At 44.0% G+C, this 22,236-nt stretch overlaps 1 protein-coding gene across 1 annotated transcript in view; it reads right to left on the bottom strand.

The window, feature by feature from the left end:
- Nucleotides 1–985: 985 nt before the first annotated feature.
- The window catches only part of LOC144691353 (uncharacterized), a 190,679-nt gene continuing 169,428 nt past the window's right edge, over nucleotides 986–22,236 (bottom strand). The window contains exons 16-19 of the mRNA XM_078559370.1: nucleotides 21,821–21,921; nucleotides 19,489–19,573; nucleotides 4,784–4,888; nucleotides 986–1,090 (exon numbers count right to left, since the gene is read on the bottom strand). Of these exons, the coding sequence (XP_078415496.1) occupies nucleotides 986–1,090; nucleotides 4,784–4,888; nucleotides 19,489–19,573; nucleotides 21,821–21,921 (396 nt within the window). The remainder of the gene's footprint in view (nucleotides 1,091–4,783; nucleotides 4,889–19,488; nucleotides 19,574–21,820; nucleotides 21,922–22,236) is intronic.

Genomic DNA, 22,236 nt, shown 5'->3' with positions numbered 1-22,236 from the left:
AGTTTAGAAGAATGAGAGGTGATATTATTGAAACATATAAGATTCTGACAGGACTTGACAGGGTGGATGCTGAAAGGATGCTTCCCTTATGGGAGAGACTAGAACCAGGCGCCACAGTTTAAAAATAACAGGTCTCCCATTTAAGACAGAGATGAGGAGAAAATGTTTCCCTCAGAGGATCATTATGGCCAGTGGAATTCTCTTCCCCAGAAAGCAATGGAGGAAGGACCATTGAATATTTTTAAGATCAAGTTAGATTGACTCCCTTGACAATAAAAAATCTAAGAGTATAGTGGGTAGGCAAGAAAGTAGAGTTGAGGCCACAATCAGATCAGCCATGATCTTATCAATTTGGTGGAACAGGCTCAAGGGGCTGAACAACCTATTCATGCTCCTAATTCATATGTTTGTACGTATGAGACGAGATTTCTTCTCTCAGAGGGTCGTTAGTGTTTGGAATTCTCTTCCCCCATGAGCAGTGGAGACAGGTTAATTGAATATATTCAAGGCTGAGTTAGACAGATTCTTGATTCACGAAGGAGTTAAGGGTTGGGGGACAGGCAGGAAAGTGGAGTTAAAGCCAAAATCAGATCAGCTTTGGTCTTATTAATGGTGGAGCAGGCTTGGGGGTCGAATGGCCTACTCCTGTTCCTATTTCTTATGTTCTTAGCTCTCAGTACCAATTAAATTACCAAAGATTTTCAACTGTACAAATAAACATATAGCGATTTTACATAAATTATAATTTAAGCTAGGAGGAAGTCAGCCATAGTAATACAATCTTGCACATTAAATAAATTTACAAACAAATTATGCTTCCATCTTGCTCCTTATATCATTGGATATCTTACTGATAATGTTTTACTGCTTTGCATCTTCCTCCTACCTGTTTGCTATCAATTTGCAGAAAAGGAGTCTATTATCTAGGAATACAAGGAAAAAAGGCTAAACCCTGTAGGGCACTTTTAGATCCTTTTTATCATCCTCACATCCCTTTAAACTGTTGCATTAAGGAGAGTAGTTTCTGGCTACGCATTTGAAGGTTCTTCTGTTCTTCATGCAACTTCTCTTGTTCCTGAAGCAATTCCACCTGCAAAATGGAGATTTACTGTTAATTTAAAAGGGAGTCTGACCTCACAGTTGATGTTCTCATCATGATCATGTATCTGGCATCCATCTTTTAAAAATCAAACAATTAAAAATCATTAATGTTAACTTTTTTACTGTTTCTTTTGATCAGAAAAATGGAAATTTCTATTTCAACACCAGGAGCCCTTTTCTGAGCTTTTCATATTGGGAACTGTGATTGTTCATTTTAGAGCATTGAAGGCTAAAGGGAGATTCAATAGAGATGCTCAAAACCAGGGGAGAGATGAGGAGAAATGCTTTTATGTAGTGACTTGTTACAATTTAAATTCACTGCCTCTACGTGTGGTGGAAGACTTGAAGAGAAGCAAAAGCACACTAAATGGAGCAACAGGCAAGAAAGAGGGCTTTGAGGTTTTCTGATGTGGAGCTGGATGCATTAGTACAAGAGATAGAAAGGAGGAGAGGAGGAATGCATCCACAGAGGTACATGAGGAGAACAGGCTTGAGCAACTAAAAGTGGCCTACTCCCCTATTCCTATGTCCTATGTTCAAAGCACACCCTGAGAAGGGAATGAGAGCAGGTGGCCAGGGTGGTCAATTCCCAGAGTCTGGCATCAAAGTCCTGGCAGCAGTTCTGCAAGAGGTTCAATGATCTCACACGAGTGGTCAAGGTCAGTGAATGCATCTTCATATGACATCTTATACCCACCACTCTACCAATCTCTCACGCTGCTCAATGTACCACACACCAATCACTCACTCATGAACACCCCTATCACTCAGGCCGAATGCCTAACATTCAGTCACTCCATCTCACCCTCACACATACACCAATGCTGCTAATCTCACATTCACCTCTCGATGCTTCCAAAGACCTGGAGCTATTTAGCTGCAGCAAGCTCATCACCCAAATATTGCGCAACACAACCAATTACATTCTTTATTCTATTACAGGACAAAGCACCTCATAACAGGAGGGAACAGAGCATAACCAGGGGCGGACAGGCATGCCAGCATCACCTGAGCCCTCTGGAGAGGGTGATCCTCATCATGGAGCCAACTGTGACTGAACCCGTGGTATCTGGCATAGATGGGAACATTCAGGATAAAGATATGATCCTGCCTGATGGCTCTTCTCAAATCCCACCTTAATCCTGCATTCTGGCACGAAATGCAAGCTGCAGATGGATCTCTTGCATTCCACTTCACCCCACCTTCTATCATAATGGCCCTTCCTTTTGCATTTCTGCTTTCAGATACGCAAGAATTGCCGCCTTGTCAGCCACTGCAGCCTCATGAGAAAGAGAGGAGCTGCAGACCTCAGATGAAGAAGCAGCATTACTTGATGATCCAAATGGGAAAAAATCAAGTCAATGCATGCTCTGCTCAATTTTTCCTGGTGTACAGTGGTCTAATCAGCTGAGAGCTTGAAAGGCAGGCATGTCCCTCAGTTTTCACGTACATTAATGCTCCTCCTGGTTCCAAAGAAATGCACCAGGCCACTGCTGGCCTGCTCACCCCTCCCATATGCCCCCCAGGACCTACATGCAGGCCAGCTTGGCATTCAAGGTAGTCGATTATGGGGAGATGAAGCCCAGACTCATTTTGGAGAGAACCTCATGGTGTTAGGGGTAAAATGTTAGCATGGATTGAGGTTTGGCTAACCGACAAGAAACAGAGTCAGGATAAATGGGTTATTTTCAGGGTGGCAAACTGTAATGAATGGAGTGCTGTCAGTGGTAGGGCCTCAACTATTTGCAATCTATATAATGACTTGGATGAAGGAACAGAGCGTAATATAGCCAAATTTGCTGATGATGCAAAGATAGGTGGGAAAGCATGTTGCGCAGAGGACACAAAATGTCTGCAAAGGGATACAGATAGGTTAAGTGAACAGGCAAAAATTTAGCAGATATCTATAATGTGGGAAAATGTGAGCTTGTCCACTTTGGCAGGAAGAATAGAAAAGAAATTGAGTATTGCTAAAAAAAAAGACATGTCAAAGCTTTACGTCTTGCACTCATCAGGACAGACACAAGAATACCAAATTTCCAAGGGAACAACAATTTATATTGAGAAAAGGGTGCTGATTAGTTGGCAAGTGGACTCTGATTGGTTGAGGCATTGCAATGGAGGATGCACCATGAAACAATAGTCCCCAAAGCTTTTGTGTAAATTCAAAAAAGCAAATCAACTCTGATTGGTCTAGGCATTGCCATGGGGAATGCACGAGGGAACAGTTGACCCTGTGCTTTTGTTTATTTGAAAAAGATGCAATGTCTGGACATGTTATTTTTGTTTGCAGGGGATAGGGCTCTGTGTATAAATATGTGTATCTATAGCAAGTGTAAGTGAGCTACATTGCAAGCTCTACTGATAATCTTAAATTGGTTGTTAGTGTAATTCTTAGCACACTCAGGATTGTTCAGTTAGTGCTGTCCAATTGTAGAATCACATCTAATATTGGACACTACACTCTGAGTTTTGCAAGCATGAGTTGTTTTAGCATGGTCAGTAATCTGCTTGTAGTGCACATCTGAAAGGATATGCTGTTTGATACGAACCACCACTCATTGGGATGTATGGCCTGCATACCTGGCAGCATATTGGCACTGAAATTCAAATACTGCATTACTCATTTGTGTGGTAGGCAGAATGTTTTTTTTGGCTGATGGCAGCATCCTATTAGTGAAGAATAGCACTCATGTTGTTACTGCAAAGTAGCAGCGTAAAAAGGCTAGTTTCAGCTGTTGCTCAACGTTTTGAGCCTTAGGCCCATTCAAGGGTTTGCACAACATACAGCAAGCAATGCTGTGATCTGGGTAGCCATTAATCTGCAGGATAGCTTAAATGCGTCCTTTCTTGGCATCAAGCTTGCATGGTGAGCAAATGGGTTGGGCCCGATTTACCAAGTTGCCTATACGGCCGATCTTAGAGCATGTGGAGCTGTAGGAATCCCAAGCATATATTGACCAGTGAAAATAGGCTTGCAACAGACACCTTTGAAATGGAGCAGTCTAATCTCCCTCTGATGTGCTAGTTGAGAAATCCGCTAATGGGTTCTGCATTACTGTCTACCACAGTGTACTGTAAACAGTTTGGGTTTCCTTATTTCAGGAGGGATATACCTTCATTGGAGGCTCAGAGAAGTTTCACTTGGCTCATTCCTGGGATGAAAGGGTTGTCTTATAAGGAAAGGTTGAGCCTATACTCTTTGCAGTTTAAAAGAACGAGAGGGGCTTGACAGGGTAGATGCTTAGAGCATGTTTTCCCTTGTGGGAGGATCTATAACTAGGGACACATTTTAAAAAGAAGGGGTCTCCCATTTAAGACAGAGAAGAGGAGGAATTCTTCTATGAGAGTGGTTAATTTTTGGAATTTTCTATCCAAGACAGCAGTGGAAGCATGGTCATTAAATATATTCATGGTTGAGTTAGACAGATTTTTGATCTACAAGGGAGTCAAAAGTGATGGGGGGGGGCAAGCAGGAAAGTGGACTCATTCAGATCTGCCACGTTCCTTTTGAATGATTTGGCAGACTCAATGTGGCCGCTTGTGCCTATTTCTTATGTTCTTATATTTTGACGCATCTGTCTTAGGGCTTGCATTTTTGGCATATCACTGCTTTTGTGCCAGTTTCGGCAATAACCCAATTTCTCTGCCTTTATTTTTGGAATAGATGGATAATCCTTACCCTTTGCTTGAACAGCTCCTGTCTTTCTCTATCATTTTGCTCAGCCCGAGCTTTGAGCCAGGCTTCATTCTGAGCTTTATGTTTTTCTAGCATCTCCTGAAGTTCCTGAAAGACAATGGTAGGAGCAGTTCATTCACAAAATCTAAAAAATTGCAATTTATTCAAAATGAATTCTGTGAATTTAGGATTTTGATCTGATTCTGTGTGATTTCCTGATTTGATTTTGTATAATTCAGTATCAAATTAACATAGAATAATTTTTCAGATCTTTTAAATTAGATCATTTAACTTAAAGTTGAATTCTACCATGTTGAAATTAAAAGCCCATTTGACTATTTACCGAAAACAAAATTATCTGCAAAGCAAGCATACATTACACCAAACATTACAACAAGAGGAAAAACATACTTGACCTCATCCTCACCAACCTGCCTGCCACAGATGCACCTGTCCATAACAGTGTTGGTAGGAGTGACCACCGCACAGTCGTTGTGGCGCCGAAGTCCCACCTTCAAATTGAGGATACTCTCCATCGTGATATGTGGCACTCTAAACCGTGCTAAATGGGATTGATTTCAACCAAATCTAGTAACTCAATACTGGGCCTCCATGAGGTGCTGTGAGCCATCAGCAACAGCAGAACTGTAGTCGAACACAATGTGTAACTTCATGGCCCGGCATATCCCCCACTCTACCATTACCATCAAGCTAGAGGATCAACCCTGGTTCAATGAAGAGTGCAGGAGGGCATGCCAGGAGCAGCACCAGGCACACCTGAAAGTGAGGTGACAACCTGGTGAAGCTATAACACAGGACTACTTGCGTGCCAAACAGCATAAGCAGCAAGCGATAGACAGGACTAAGAGATCCCACAACCAATGGATCAAATCTAAGCTCTGCAGTCCTGCCACATCCAGTCGTGAACGGTAGTGCACAATTAACCAACTGGAGGAGGAGTCTCCACAAATATCCCCATCCTCAATGATGGGGGAGCCCAGCACATCAGTGCAAAAGATAAGGCTGAAGAACTTGCTACAATCTTCAGCCTGAAGTGCGGAGTGGATAATCCATTTCAGCCTCCTCCAGAGGTCCACAGCATCACAGATGCCAGTCTCCAGCCAATTCGATTCACTCCACGTGATATCGAGAAACGGCTGAAGGCACTGCATACTGCAAAGGCTATGGGCCCTGACAATATTCCGGCAATTGTACTGAGGAATTGTGCCCGAGAACATGCCACGCCCCTAGCCAAGCTGTTCCAGTACAGCTACAACACTGGCGTTTACCCGGCTATGTGGAAAATTACCTGGTATGTCCTGTACACAAAAAGCAGGACAAATCCAACCTGGCCAATTACCGCCCCATCAGTCTACTCTCGATCATCAGTAAAGTAATGGAAGGGGTCATCAACAGTGCTATCAAGTGGCACTTGCTTACCAATAATCTGCTCACTGACGCCCAGTTTGGATTCCGCCAGGGCCACTCAGCCCCTGACCTCATTACAGCCTTGGTTCAAACATGGACAAAAGAGCTGAACTCTCAAGGTGAGATGAGAGTGACTGCCCTTGACATCAAGGCCACATTTGACCGAGTGTGGCATCAAGGAGCTCAAGCAAAACTGGAGTCAATGGGAATCGGGGGGAAACTCTCGGCTGGTTGGAATCATACCTAGCACAAAGGAAGATGATTCTGGTTGTCGGAGGTCAGTCTTCTGAGCTCCAGGACATCACTGCAAGAGTTCCTCAGGCTAGTGTCCTCGGCCCAGCCATCTTCAGCTGCTTCATCATTTAACTTCCTTCCATCATCAGGTTAGAAGTGGGGATGTTCGTTGATGATTTTACAATGTTGAGCACCATTCGCGACTCCTCAGATACTGAAGCAATCCATGTCCAAATGCAGCAAGACCTGGACAATAACCAGGCTTCGGCTGACAAGTGGTAAATAACATTCGCACCACACAAGTGTCAATGAGTATCTCCAACAAGAGAGAATCCAACCATCATCCCTTGATGTTGAATGGTATAACTATCACTGAATCCTCCACTATCAATCCTTGGGGTTACCATTGACCAGAAACTGAACTGGACTAGCCATATAAATACTGTGGCTACAAGAGCAGGTCAGAGGCTCAGAATTATGCGACGAGTAAATTACCTCCTGACTCCCCAAAACCTGTCCACTATCTACAAGGCACAAGTCAGGTGTGTGATGGAATACTCTCCACTTGCCTGGATGAGTGCAGATCCCACAACACTCAAGAAGCTTGACACCATCCAGGACAAAGCAGCCCACTTAATTGGCACCACATCCACAAACATTCACTCCCTCCACCACCGACGCACAGTAGCAGCAGTGTGTAACATCTACAAAATGCACCGCAGCAATTCACCAAGGCTCCTCCGATAGCACCTTCCAAACCCACAACCACTACTATCTGGAAGGACAAGGGCAGCAGATAGATGGGAAAACCACCACCTGGAAGTTTCCCTCCAAGTCACTCACCATCCTGACTTGGGAATATATTGCTGTTCCTTCACTGTCACTGGGTCAAAATCCTGGAACTCCCTTCTTAACAGCACTGTGGGTGTACCTACACCGCATGGACTGCAGCGGTTCAAGAAGGCAGCTCACCACCATCTTCTCAAGGGCAACTAGGGATGGGCAATAAACGCTGGCCCAGCCAGCAAAGCCCATATCCCGGGAATGAATAAAAAAAATGATCACATTTTGTGTGGGAGCATGGCTCTTGTTATATGCATGCTGCCCACACATGCATGGATTATGCTCCGGAATCATGAGGCATGTCATCAAATTGTTGCCTTCTCATCCAGTAACCAACTTCTGGTTTGTCATGGTGGCTCAAATGCAGGTGACAGAGTGGATTACTTCAGAATGAAGGCATCATGAATGCTGTCAGGATATACTGCAACACGATATGTTGCGTATGGTTGCGCACCAGCTGGACATTAAAGGACTGGAAACCTTCCCAGCTGCAGTACATCTTAAAAGTTAACATAGGTGCAGTGCGAGTGATTGCCCTTAACATCAAGGCAGCGTATGACTTGAGTGTGGCATCAAGAATATCCAGGAATATTGAAGTCAATGGAAATCAGGAGGAAAACTCTCCACAGGTTGGAGACATACCTAGCACAAAGGAAGATGGTTATGATTGTTGGAGGCCAATCATCTCAGCCCCAGGACATCACTGCAGAAATTACTCAGGGTAGTGTCCTAGAGTTATATCTTCAAGTTACTTCATCAATGACCTTCCCTCCATCATGAGGTCAGAAACGGATATTCACTGATGATTGCATACTGTTCAGTACCATTTGCAACTTCTCAGAAGCAGTCCCTGTCCACATGCAGCAAGACCTGGACAACATTCAGGCTTGGGCTAATATGTGGCAAGTAACATTTGTGGCACACAGGCAATGACCATCTCAAATAGAAGAGAATCTAACCAACTGCCCTTGACATTCAACTGCATTACCATCACTGAATCCCTCACCTTCAATATCCTGGGGTTATCATTAACCAGAAACTGAACTGGACCAGCCATAAAAATACTGTGGCTATAAAAGCAGGTCAGAGACTGGGAATTCTGTGGCCAGTTACTCACCTCCTGACTCCCTAAAGCCTGTCTATAAGGCACAAGTCAAGAGCGTGATGGAATATTCTCCATTTGACTGGATGAGTGCAGCTCCACTGCATTCAAGAAACTCAGTACCATCCAGGACAAAGAAGCCTGCTTCATTAGCACCCCGCCCACTATCTTGAGCATTCACTCCCTCCACCACAGATGCCAAGTGGCAGCAGTGAGTACCATACACAGACGCAGAAAGGAATGCACTACATGAGACTATGCTAAGTGAGACATAGATTGAGTGAGGAGTTGGGAATTTGGTTCAGGTGGTAAACTGGTTCACAGGAAAGAGGTGCTTCATTTTATACCTTTTTTTAATCAGTCACCGATAGTTGGTGAGTTTTTCTTCCTTTGTCTCTAAGCTAGAAAAGTGCAAGTTTCTATTATATTGTTTTGGCTGTGTAAATTATTAACTAATTCACTAATTAAATAAATAAATTTAGTAGGGTGTATTAGTGCTCGTAAGGTGTATTAGTATTGGTAAGGTTTTTAGCAGTAGCAAGATTAACTAATAAAGGAATGGCACTGCTGCTGCAACCTTGAGAATGCATGTTTTATGCAATGTGGGAACTCCAAGTTGCTTCTCATGTTCTGGGTAATCATTTGTGCAGGAAATGTCATCAGTTGCAGCAGCTTAAGCCCAGACTTTCGGAACTTGAGCAGCAGCTGGCATCACTGTAGTACATCCATGAGGGTGAGAGTTATGTGGATAGGATGTTTCTACATGTGGTCACTCCACAGATTAAGAGTGTGCAGGGAGAGAGGGAATAGGTGACCACCAGGCAGTTCCCTGGTGATCCCCGAGTACATCCCGCTCTCCAACCAGTATTCAGTTCTGAATATTGATGAGAGCGATGGTTCATCTGCAGAGTGCAGACAAAGCCTAGTCCATGGCATCAAGGGTGGCTCAGCTGCATGGTTGGGGGGGGTTGGGGTGGTACAAGGAAGACTGGAAGAGCCATAGTGATAGGTGATTCACTAGTTAGGGGAGCAGATAGGTGTTTCTGTGGCCACAAATGTGTTTCCAGGATGGTGTGTTGCCTCCCTGGTGTCAGGGTCAAGGACATCACTGAGCGGCTGCAGAGCACCCTGAGGGGGGAGGGTGAACAGTTGTGGTCTACATCGGAACCAACAACATAGGTGGAAAGAGGAATGTGGTCCTGCGGTTAGAATTTAGGTAGAAAATTAGCAAGCAGGACCTCAAAAGTCATAATCTCCAGATGCCATACACAAGTGAGTACAGGAATAGGAGAATAAGACAGATGAATGCATGGTTGGAAAGTTGATGCAGGAGGGAGGGCTTTAGATTCGTGGGATGTGGGGGCTGGCTCTGGGGGAAGATGGGACCTGTCAAGGATGGGTTGCATCTGAACAGAGGCGGGACTCAGTTCCTTGCAACAGGTTTTGCCAGATTTTCTTGTGGAGGATTTAACTTATTTTGGCAGGGGGATGGGGACCTGAGGGTAGATTCAGTTGGGACAAAATCAGAAATGAAAATGGAAGGCAGAAAATTAGTGGATGAGCCTGGAAGGCAGAGGAAACGAAGAAAGTTTGGCAGTGCTCAAGGGTATCTACTTCAATGCAAGGAGTATAGCAAGTAAAGCAGACAAGCTAAAGGCACAGAAAAAATGTGATAGTATGATATCATAGTTATTACATGGCTTAAGGAGGGACAGGAATGGCATTATAAATGTGGCTTAAGGAGGGACAAGAGTGACAGCTCAAAGTTCCTGGTTACAGGGTTTTCAGACGAGCTAGAGAGGGGGATAAAAAAGGAGGGGGTGCGGCAATTTTGGTTAAATAAACAATTACAGCTGTGTGGAGGGATGATATGCTAGCTGAGTTTGGAAGGTGCTGTCTAAGGAGCCTTGGTGAATTCCTGCAGTGCATCTTGTAGATGGTACAAGCTGCTGCTACTGTGCGTCGGTGATGGAGTGAATGTTTGTGGATGTGGTGCCAATCAAGAGGACTGCTTTGTCCTGGACGGTGTCCAGCTTCTTCAGTGTTGTAGACATTGCACTCGTCCGGGCAAGTGGGGAGTATTCCATCACACTCCTGACATGTGCCTTGTAGATGGTGGACAGACTTGGGAAGTCAGGAGATGAGTTTCTCGTCGCACGATTCCTAGCCTCTGACCTGCTCTTGTAGCCACAGTATTGATATGGCTAGCTCAGTTCAGTTTCTAGTCAACAGTATCCCCCAGGATGTTGATAATGGGGGATTCAGTGATGGTAATTCCATTGAACATAAAGGGTGATGGTTGGATTGTCTCTTGTTGGAGATGGTCATTGCCTGACACTTGTGTGGCGCAAATGTTACATGTTAGCCCAAGCCTGGATATTGTCCAGGTCTTGCTGCATTTGGACATGGACTACTTCGGTATCTGAGGAGTCGCGAATGACGCTGAACATTATGTAATCATCAGCGAACACCCCCACTTCTGACCTTATGATGGAAGGAAGGTCATTGATGAAGCAGCTGAAGATGGTTGGGCCGACGACACTACCCTGAGGAACTCCTGCAGTGATGTCCTGGAACAAAGATGATTGACCTCCAAAAACCACAACCATCTTCCTTTGTGCTAGGTATGATTCCAATCAGCGGAGAGATATCCCCCGATTCCCATTGACTCCAGTTTTGCTTGGGCTCCTTGATGCCACACCCATTAAAAAAGATGCCTTGATGTCAAGGGCAGTCACTCTAACCTCACCTCTGGAATTCAGCTCTTTTGGCCACATTTGAACCAGGCATCTGAGTGATCCTGGCGGAACCCAAACAGGGCGGCAGTGAGCAGGTTATTGCTAAGCAAGTGCCGTTTGATAACACTGTTGATGACCCCTTCCATCACTCTACTGATGATCGGGAGTAGACTTATGTGGTGGTAATTGGCCGGGTTAGATTTGTCCTGCTTTTTGTTGGCAATTTTCCAAGTTACCAGACAGATGCCAATGTTGTAGCTGTACTGAAGAACTTGCCTAGGGGCGTGGCAAGTTCTGGAGCACGTCTTCAGTACTATTGCCGGAATGTTGTCAGCGCCCACAGCCTTTGCAGTGCCCAGTGCCTTCAACCGTTTCTTGAGGAGTGATGTGGAGTGGAGTGGAGTGAATCAAATTGGCTGAAGACTGGCAACTGTGATGCTGAAGACCTCCAGAGGAGGCCGAGATGCATCATCCACATGGCACTTTTGGTTGAAGATTGTTGCAAATGCTTCAGCCTTGTCTTTTGCACTGATGTGCTGGGCTCCCCCCATCATTGAGGACGGGGATATTTGTGAACCCTCCTCTCCCAGTGAGTTGGTTAATTGTCCATCACCATTTATGACTGGATGTGGCAGGACTACAGAGCTTAGTTCTGATCCTTTGGTTGTGGGATCGCTTAGCTCAGTCCATTGCATGCTACTTGCGCTGTTTGGCACGCAAGTAGACCTTAGTTGTAGCTTCACCAGGTTGACACCTCATTTTTAGGTATGCCCAGTGCTGCTCCTGGCATGCCCTCCTGCACTCTTCATTGAACCAGGTTGATCCTCTGGCTTGCTGCTAATGAAAGAGTGGTGGATATGCCAGGCCATGAGGTTCCAGGTTGTGGCTGAGTTCAATTCTGCTGTTGCTGATGGCCCACAGTGCCTCATGGATGCCCAGTCTTGAGTTGCTAGATCTGTGCAAAATCTATCCCACTTAGCATAGTGGTAATGGCACACAACACAATGGAGGGTATCTTCAATATGAAGACAGGTCTTTGTCTCACAGGGACTGTGCAGTGGTCACTCCTATCAATACTGTCATGCACAGATGCATCTGCGGCAGTCAGGTTGGTGAGGATGAGGTCAAGAATGCTTTTCCCTCTTGTTGGTTCCCTCACCACCTGCCACAGACCCAGGCTGGCAGCTACGCCCTTTAGGACTAAGCCAGTTCGGTCGGAAGTGATGCTACCGGGCCACGCTTGGTGATGGACATTGAAGTCCCCCGCCCAGAATACATTCTGTGCCCTTGCCACCCTCAGTGCTTCCTCCAGGTGGTGTTCAACATTGAGGAGCACTGACTCATCAGCTGAGGGAGGGCGGTACGTAGTAATCAGCAGAAGGTTTCTTTGCCCATGTTTGACCTGATGCCATGAGACTTCATGGGGTCCAGAGTCGACGTTGAGGTCTCCCTCCCAACTGTATACCACTCTACTGCCACCTCTGCTGGTTCTGTCCTGCTGGTGGGATGGTGATGGCGGTGTCTGGGACATTATCTGTCAGGTATGATTCTGTGAGTATGACTATGTCAGGCTGTTGATTGACAATTAGTGAGGCAGTTCTCCCAATTTTGGCACAAGCCCCCAGATGTTAGTGAGGAGGGCTGAGTGGTCCGTCCAGTTTCATTCCTTATAGACTTCATAGTGGTTTGATACAACTGAGTGGCTTGCTGGGCCATTTCAGAGGGGCATTTAAGATTCAGCCACATGATCTGGAGTCACACACAGGCCAGACCAGGTAAGGATGGCAAATTTCCTTCCCTTAGTCAACCAGATGGGTTTTTACAACAATCGTCATTAGACTTTTAATTTCATATTTTTATTGAATTCAAATTTCACCATCTGCTGTGGATTTGAACCCAGATCCCCCAGATTATTACTCTGGGTCTCTGGATTATTAGTCCAGTGCCAATATCATGATGCCACTGCCTTCCCCGGTATATATTAATGATTTGGACGTAAATGTAGGGAGCATGGTCAAGATATTTGAAAACAACACAAAATTTGGCTGCGTTGGTGATAGTGAGGAGGATAACTATAGAATGCAGGAAGATATCAATAGATTGGTCTGGTGGGAAGAAAAGTGGCAAATGGAATTCAACCCAGAGAAGTGTGAAGTGATGCATTTGCAGAGGTCAAGCAAGGCAAAGGAATGCACATTAATAAGAGAATACTGAGAGGTGTAAGAGGAAGTGAGGGACCTTGGAGTAAATGTCCACAGATTCCTGATGGTAGCAGGATAGGTCGATAAGGTGGCATATTAAGAAGGCATATGGAGTCCTTTCCATTATTAGCCAACGTATAGAATATAAGAGCAGGGAGGTGACACTGGAACTGTATGAATAATTCGTTAGGCCACAACTTGAGCACTGTGTGCAATTCTGGTTACCTCACAACAGAGAGATTTAATTGCACTCAACAGGGTGCAGAAGAGATTTATGAGGATGTTGCCAGGACTGGAAAAAACCAGCTGTGAGGGAAGATTGGACAGCCTGGGGTTATTCTCCTTGGAACAGAGGTGACCTAGGGCAGATTTGATTGAGATGCACAAAATTGTGAAGGACCTGGATAGAATGGACGGGTAGGGCCTATTTACCTGAGCAGGGAGGTCAGTGGCTAGGGGGCATAGATTTAAAGTGATTGGTAGAAAGATTAAAGGGGAGATGAGGAAAACATTTTTCACCTAGAGGGTAGTAGGGGTCAGAAACTCACTGCCTGAAAAGGCAGTAGAGGCAGAAACCCTCAACTCATTTAAAAGGTGTCTGGATATGCACCTCAAGTGCCGAAACCTGCAGGGCTATGGACCAAATGCTGGAAAGTGATATTAGGCTGTTTGGCTCATTTTTCGCCTGGCGCAGGCACAATGAGCCATGTGGCCTCTTTCTGTGCCATAAACATTCTATGATGCACAAGGTTCACTGCAGCAACTTTCCAAGCCTCCTTCAACAGCATCTTCCTAACCCGCAACCTCAACCATTTTGAAGGACAAGAGCTGCAGATGCATTGTAACATCACCTCCTGCAAGTTCTCCCCCAAGCCACACACCACCTGACTTGGAACTATATCACATGCCTTCACTGTCGCTGGGTCAAAAACCTGGAATATCCTCCTAACAGCACTGTGGGTGTACCTACACCACATGGACTGTAGCGGTTCAAGAAGGCAGCTCACCACCACCTTCTCAAGGGCAATTAGGGATGGGTCATAAAAAAAATGGCCTTGCCACTGATGCTCACATCGCATGAAAGAATTTTTTAAAAGAAATGTGCACATTTAGGGGAGGCGGCGGCGTAGTGGTATTGTCACTGGACTAGTACTCCAGATACACAGGCTAATGATCTGGGGACCTGGGTTCAAATCCCACCACAGCAGATGGTGAAATTTGAATTCAATTCAAAATCTGGAATTAAAAGTCTAATGATGACCCTGAAACCATTGCCGATTGTTGCAAAAACCCATCTAGTTCACTAATGTCCTTTAGGGAAGGAAATCTGTTGCCCTTACCTGGTCTGGCCTACACGTGATTCCGGACCCATAGCAATGTGGTTGACACTTAAATGCCCTCTGAAATAGCCTAGCAAGCCACTCAGTTCTCAAGGGCAATTAGGGATGGGCAGTAAATGCTGACCCAGCTAGTGACGCCAACATCCCATGAATTAATTTAAAAATAATTAGGGATGGGTAATAAAAAAAATGGCCTTGCTAGCCAGCGATGCTCACATTGCATGAAAGAACTTTTAAAAAGAGGTGCGCACAAAACAACATCCATGCAGTCAATGGCACCCTACAGCATGGGCAAGATGGCAAACTTTGCTAAGCCATGTGCTCACTTCACCTACTTCCCTCTAACAAGAGAGAATGAAATGTATTCAGCTGTTTTGACATACAGAGCATCACTGACCTTCTTTATGCAACAGTGTGCAGCAAATTGAAAGATTTTGCAAATATCACCTGCTCCAGCATGGAAAGAGCATAAAAGTTCATGGTTGCCATCACATTCACTCACTGGCAATGCCGTGCTTACCCTGCTCTGAGGCTACAGTTATAGCAGCAGGTGGCAGATTTGAGTGAGGACATCCTTGGTGAAGGAGAGACGTCTGACACAATGGCCTGGATTTTCATTGGGTTGGGCTGACCCAAAGTCTTTAAAAATGAAAGCTGGGGCCCGATTCGGGGACTCCTGCCCTCATTCCTGGCACTGGCTATTTTCACTGGCATGAGATAAGGGTGTGTGTATCAAGCCAGCACCCTGCACTTCTGATAAAAGCAAAATACTGCGGATGCTGGAAATCCAAAACAAAAACAAAAATACCTGGAAAAACTCAGCAGGACTGGCAGCATCTGTGGAGAGGGACACAGTTAACGTTTCGAGTCCAAATGACCCTTCAACAGAACTAAGTAAAAATAGAAGAGAGGTGAAATACAGCTTATATTTCACCTCTCTTCTATTTTTACTTAGTTCTGTTGAAGGGTCGTTCGGACTTGAAACATTAACTGTGTCCCTCTCCGCAGATGCTGCCAGACCTGCTGAGTTTTTCCAGGTATTTTTGTTTTTGCCCTGCACTTCTGACCTGGCTAGCCCCACTACAGTAATAGGCATCGCATAAATCCACATAATTTTTGTGGAATCAAGCCAGTTTCTCCATGACTTGTGGTTCACGACTCCTCAGAGGAGTCATGAAGCATAATCTGGATTTGGAAACCTTTTGAAATTTAAGTTCAAAAGGTCTTACTCATGACCCCATGTCCCTTCCATGCCACCTCAATGCCCCCTTTATACACCCTCGATGGCCTCCATGGCCTCCATGTCCATTTACCCAGGATGCACCATGTACAGAACCAATGATCCATATAACAATAGCATATATTGAAATGCTGAGAAAAAAAACACACATTCAGAAATCTTCTTTGAAAAAAGAATGTTGTTCCTACAAACCTATAAAATTGTCAATCAGACAGGGCAATTATATTATCAGTAACAAAACCTTTACCCACTTCACACTTCTTAATCTTGTCCAAAGAAACATTCAGACATTAACAAAAGAGATCACAGAAAAATAACTTATTATAATCAAGTAAATATGCCAATCAAGCAAAGTAAACACTCCAGTCAGTTGTCAAAACAAAACCTTTGCTGGGCTAATGCATTTGGAGTCTTGGCGCTCAGCTGAACATTCATCATGAGCACAGGTGAAGGATGCAGGTGTCTGGCCATCTGGTTCTACTGGAACAGTTCTCAGGTAGTTTCATTATGAATGCTTGGCTGAGCAATGAGCAACTGACATAGAAGTAACTTGATCCCTTTATATAGCATTGCTGGAGGGGTCCTTCCTGCTGTGGAATCTGTATTCAGCTGTGTGAAGTTAAGAGAGGGCTTTAGCTGGACCATTAAGCTCCAAAATTGCAACACTGGTATCAGATCAGCATTATATGCTAATTGATGTGATGATCTATATCTTCTGCATACTTCTGGCAGTTACTCATTGCGCACATGTTAATGCCCTCACCAAAATGACAATTGTTGCATTTAGCACCAAAAGTATGTACATGAGCCAGGGGCGCCATTTTAGAGGTGAAAAGGCACTCTTTCCTAGTGCTCAACAAAATGGGTGCTACAGAGCCCAATTTCATGGCCAGTCAGTTTTAGTGATATTGGTTGAGGGATAAATATTGGCTGGATAAGCTTCTTCAAAGAGAACCTGGGAAATTTAACATTCATCTAATAGGGCAGGTGGGACCTCAGTTCAATGTATCATCCAAAATACAGTACCTCTGACAATGCAGCATTCCTTTGGTACTGCACTGGAGTGTCAGTTTACGTCGGCCATAACTTCCGAGCTCCAGGGCGTCGTATCTGGGGGCTGCCCCAAAAGTTGCACTGGGCAACACTGCCTCGGAAGTTCCCTGGTAAAGTTTGCACGGCTATTGCCTGGGAAGTGCAAACTTCCCCTGGGCAACTGCCCTGCACTGAGAGCCATCTGAAAACGTAAATCTCAAACTTCGGATGGTTCTGACTGTGTTACATCAATAGTTACTCTGAAAAAGTTAGAAGAATTAAAACCACTTCCAACTTCTGGATAACTATTGTACAGATGCACACCGATCTCCCTATGGGACTCCTACCACAGCCCTGAACCCCCACGCAACTCCCTCCACCCACCGACTATACTCCACACGGGGACTCCCCCTCCCACCATGGTATTGCCCCTCCCCACGGTATTCCCCCCCACAGGATTCCCCTCTCCACAGAATTCCCCCCAAACCTACAGGATTCCCTCCACCCTTTGGGACTCTTCCCCCACCCTATTGAGACTTTTCCCTGCCTCCCGCCATCGAGACTATGCCCCAAAATGCCCGAATCCAGGCTTTCACCACTCCTCCGAGGCTCAGGCTGACCCAACCCCCATGAGGCCCAACCAGAACCCATCCCCAATCCCCAAGGCCCAAACTGAACCCCACCCCCCCTCCGGAGGCCCAACCAACCCCACTCCCAGGCCCGACCTGACTCCCCCCACCAAAATTACCCCCTCCCCTGCCCTGTCAAGGACCTTTAAACTTGGCTGGTCCTTTAATTTACCTGATTCACGGCAACTAGTGCTGTAAAAAAGGGGGTGTGTCCCCTATACATCTGACTGAGCTGCCTTTGAAGCTAGGCCCTCGTGACATGCTGCACTGCCCAGATCTTGCCCTGCCCGAGTTGGAAGGTCGGGCAGGATAAGATCGAAAAAATTTTCAGATAGGAAAGCAGGAGCGGAGTGGTAATCTGACTCAGATGGCCACTCTGAGGACGTTCAGGCCTAGTGCTAATGTCTCTGGAGTGGGGCTTGATCTCACAACCTTCTGACACAGAGGAAATAGTGCTACCAACTTAGTTCAGTGGAAATTTCTACATAACAGCGTCAGGGTTTTACATGTTCCTAAGGGTTAGAACTTATTGAAAATTGACTTTTGAATATGGTGAGAGGCAAAAATTTTGTAGTTTTTGTATCATAAACTAAATTCTGTAATCTTAAAGTTTTTTTTATTTATCTAATTGAGTTTTGCACCATTCTTAGCTCTTGCCAATTGCAAAGCCCAATATGATGGCTGAACACAGCATTGCTTAATATCTCTATTTCTTTTATGAATAATATCACCCTTTCAAATGTTGAATAAAATTCCTTATCAGCACGCTGCCACCAAACAGCATTAGCACCATAAATGAATCATGGGTTAACACTATAGTTGAGTGCAGTGCATTCAACTGCGTCTGTGACAGCTAAGATTTTTGTGGCATACTGCCATGGAGATGAGCAGGAATTTAATGTGGCAGAGTACTAAGAAAGTAGAATGATCTATTCTGGAACTATTCCAGTGATACTGCAAACCCAAAGGCAGTGTAGCAGTGATACCTTGCTGCAATTTCACTATTTATAATTCTAAAGTAAAAAAGTAACTAAATTATCATCCTAAAACAGCACTAGAATCTCCCAAAACTTTAGTGGCATGTGTCTGAGTGGGTGGTAGGGCACCTGGAACAGATAGAAATTTTTATCTTTTAAATTTTTCTGTTATGTTGTTGAGACGTTGTACAGGCATACCTAATCAAAAGCATAATGTTCTGTGGCATATTACACAGAATTTGGGTTTGTGTTGGCGTTGCAACTGGCGCATCTTAATTTTCAATGCACAAAATAAAATTGCATAAAGCAACAGCTTTTTAAATTGTTTTAAGGACGTATTTATACTGGAGGTATTTGTTTGAGAGCGATACTTGCTATGAGTGACACAGGACTATATTGTTGGCTCTTCAGCGTCATGTCACCAGAGAAAATGGAGCTCTTCTCAGCACTTGCCTTTATTTAATTTGAGTGACGTTGCATCCAAATACACTGAAGCCAGGTTAAAACCACTTCACATTAATGCAGTTATAACTGTTTTAAAAGGTGCCTGGACTCCGTGCAAAGTATGGCTTTCTGCTGGCAAACAAACTTTGCTTTGGTTTCCTTAAGAGCTGTGTTCAGGCAATTATTCCCAAGAGAAAGCAACTGAGGACTAACTTTTTACGTAAAAATTTGGAAATTAAAACAATGTGGGAATCTTGTTTTACCATTGGTCAGTATTGTGATAATATCCTATTAATAACATTGGGATTAATTTTCACCTTTAGCAGGGCGGTCAACTGGTAGTTGCAGCAGATGTGTCATCTCTATGCACTCCCTCCCCCCACTCCTGATATTTCTTTCTATGAGAGTCAGGCAGGGCTCATAACAGTTGGCCTTTCTGCAAGTACCATAAAAATGAAAACCGGCTCCATTTTCTCATGTTTATTGCTGGCATATCTCACCTGTTGCTGATTTCTGTACTGTTTATTGTAAGCCTCTTTTTCTTGCTGGAAGGCAATTTTAGCTTGAGTAAGTTCTCCTTTCTCACTGGTCAAAAAAGGCACAAAGTTACTTACATGTCTGGTATTTTGTTTTACATGCAGCATAATTTACAGAAAGCAGGGTCATTTTTGTAGGGTTTCTCTAGTTGCTTTATATCGCTCTACTACCACATTAGAAGACCAGTTTCCTCAGTTGGCTAGATGGTTAGCATGTGCTTCAGAATAAGGCTAACAGCACAGATTTGATTCTTGTTCCGGTTGAGATGTTCTTGGGCCCTGCTTCTCGCTCTGCCCCTGAGAATGGAAGGCAATTGCAAACCACCATTGTCAAAAAAGAACTGCCAAGCAAACAGGTCACGATGAAGCATCAGGAGACAATGAGCCAAGGATCTGGCCCAGGGCAGAGCACAAATGAATGAATGAATGAATACCATGTTAGAATCTAGGGGTACAGATACACATACCTCCATTTATCATTAACCTGCACAAGTGATCATTTACAAGGGGCAATACATCAGAATCATGTCACAGGCATGGCCAATGTCATTCAAGAACCCAACGGTCCTTAGCTTTTAATGGTATGAAGTTAATTCATACTTTCATTGGGGATATCAGCAATATAAGTCAATCAGTAATTAATTTGTGTCAAACAAGACCAATTTTTGTTCAAGCAAGCAATTTCATCTCCTTCCCATGAACAATCAATGGCCTGAAATTTTATAAACTGTTATTTCAAGCAATAGCATTAATTTGTAAGGTTCAGTGTTTATCAAGCGTGTCCTAGTGGCCTACATGTTCCCTGACATAGTGCCCCTAACTGCATGAATAAGACAGGATTCCAATGTTAAGCTCATTGGCAAACAGCAACACCAAACTTTGCCAAGTTAATACAACTGTCACAATATGTTAATTTAATGCAATCCATCAACTACCAATACCATTCCCGTAAAGGCAAGCTTCAGCACTCTCCTGGGCAATCACAGCTTCCTCTAGAGCCATAACTCATGACAGCTGTAGATATTCCAGCTCATCATCTGGACAAGGGTACAATGACGTGGTGGTATCCACTCAGTTGATCACTGAGATTGCTATGCTGCAGCACCACCAGGTCTGCAAGGTAGCTTGCTGAAAGCTTCTGGGTCATTATATACTGTATTCTGCATAATTTCACCCAGCAAAGAAGTATCATTATGGAGGCCCCAAGAGGCAAGAACCCCAGGCATACCAAGAGGACCACAAGGAGGAACATTAAAAGGCTGAAGGGCAGAACCTGATACTGATCGCCTTTCAGCAAGCTTCACTACAAACATTTCTGGACTTACAAATGTGGTCACTGAATTAACAGTCCTCTCTATATCTTCCCTATGGCCTCCACAAACATACCTTCATGTACAATGCCTTAAATCTACCGGACAACTCACAAAAGTCACATCCCTCTTGGACACTGCAAATTATTTTGTTTTACAGTTAAAACTACCAAGCAAATGCTATGTTACTGTAATATCAAGTGTATCACTATGCATGTGACAACTTATGTTCTATTGACATATGCCAAGCTTTTTCATAGTATCCTAATACCTCAATTACATTTAAACTTATGGTATGAACAGTTGGCTGAAAGGTGCTCTGCGTACTCACAGCAAAATGTGCACATAAAGACTTCATAAAAATGACCAACCCCATCCAGAAAATTATAATTACCCTAGAGCACATGCGTTTACATGTACTTATCATTTTGTGTGCATGCTTTATTTAAACATATGTGTACATTTGAGTATATGACTATGCTCCTGTGCACATTTGTCTATTTTTTGTGTTTTTTCCCATTAACAATGTGACAAAATTCAGTAGTCTGTGCTACACCAGAAACATTGCAGGCAGCCTGAAAAATAAATTGGCTGCCAGGACACAAAATCCTATGATGCTGACATTCATAAATCTGTGAAGATATGCTGTCACCTTCACAATGTAAAGCTCAAAATCACATTTTTTATATCATTATGCAATATTCACCAGGAACAGAATGATAAATCTCTCAGTTTCTCCACCTTTCTTTTCTCTTTTAAGACCCTCATTAAAACCCACCTCTTCAACCAAGCTTTTGATCACTTATCCTAATATGTGCTTCTTTGGCTTGGTGTTCATTTTCTCCTTACACCTCTGTGCATGCATAGTGAATATTTCGATTATAGGAAAGCAAATGAGAAACTATATTTCATTTCAATCTATTACTTCAATGTTTGCACTGATTCCAATTATATTTAAAGTATATTTAAAGTGTGACATAGCATACATGTCCAGTTTCTGAAACTCGATGTCCAGCACAGCGAAAGCATTTGTGATCATTTCGATAACTTGCTTGTAAATGGAACTCAAATCCCTGGATTCTGTTGCCTACAAATGAATTAAAAAAAACAACGGTCATTAAATTTTCACTGCATCTGTAGACCTTTGGCATGAATGTCTTGGATTATTTCACATCTGGTGAGTTTGTGATCTCACTTGGCCTTGGGATAAATCTAGAGGATAAATTATCCTGTCCACTGGATGATGTACAACATGGGCAATGAGTGTTTAACCACATTGGCAACTGAAAATGGTATGGCATAGAAAAATTTGCACCATACCTCTCAACCTGCATTGTGTTGCAAGGGTGAAAATAAGGTGTGCTTTCTGTAGTACCACCAACTCAGTTGGTTTCAGTTTGGA

This window comes from Cetorhinus maximus, chromosome 2 (assembly GCF_964194155.1).
Source record: "Cetorhinus maximus chromosome 2, sCetMax3.hap1.1, whole genome shotgun sequence".
Taxonomy (NCBI): Eukaryota; Metazoa; Chordata; class Chondrichthyes; order Lamniformes; family Cetorhinidae; genus Cetorhinus; species Cetorhinus maximus.
The sequence above is the reverse complement of the archived record's forward strand: the minus strand, read 5'-3'. Positions and strand labels throughout refer to the sequence as shown.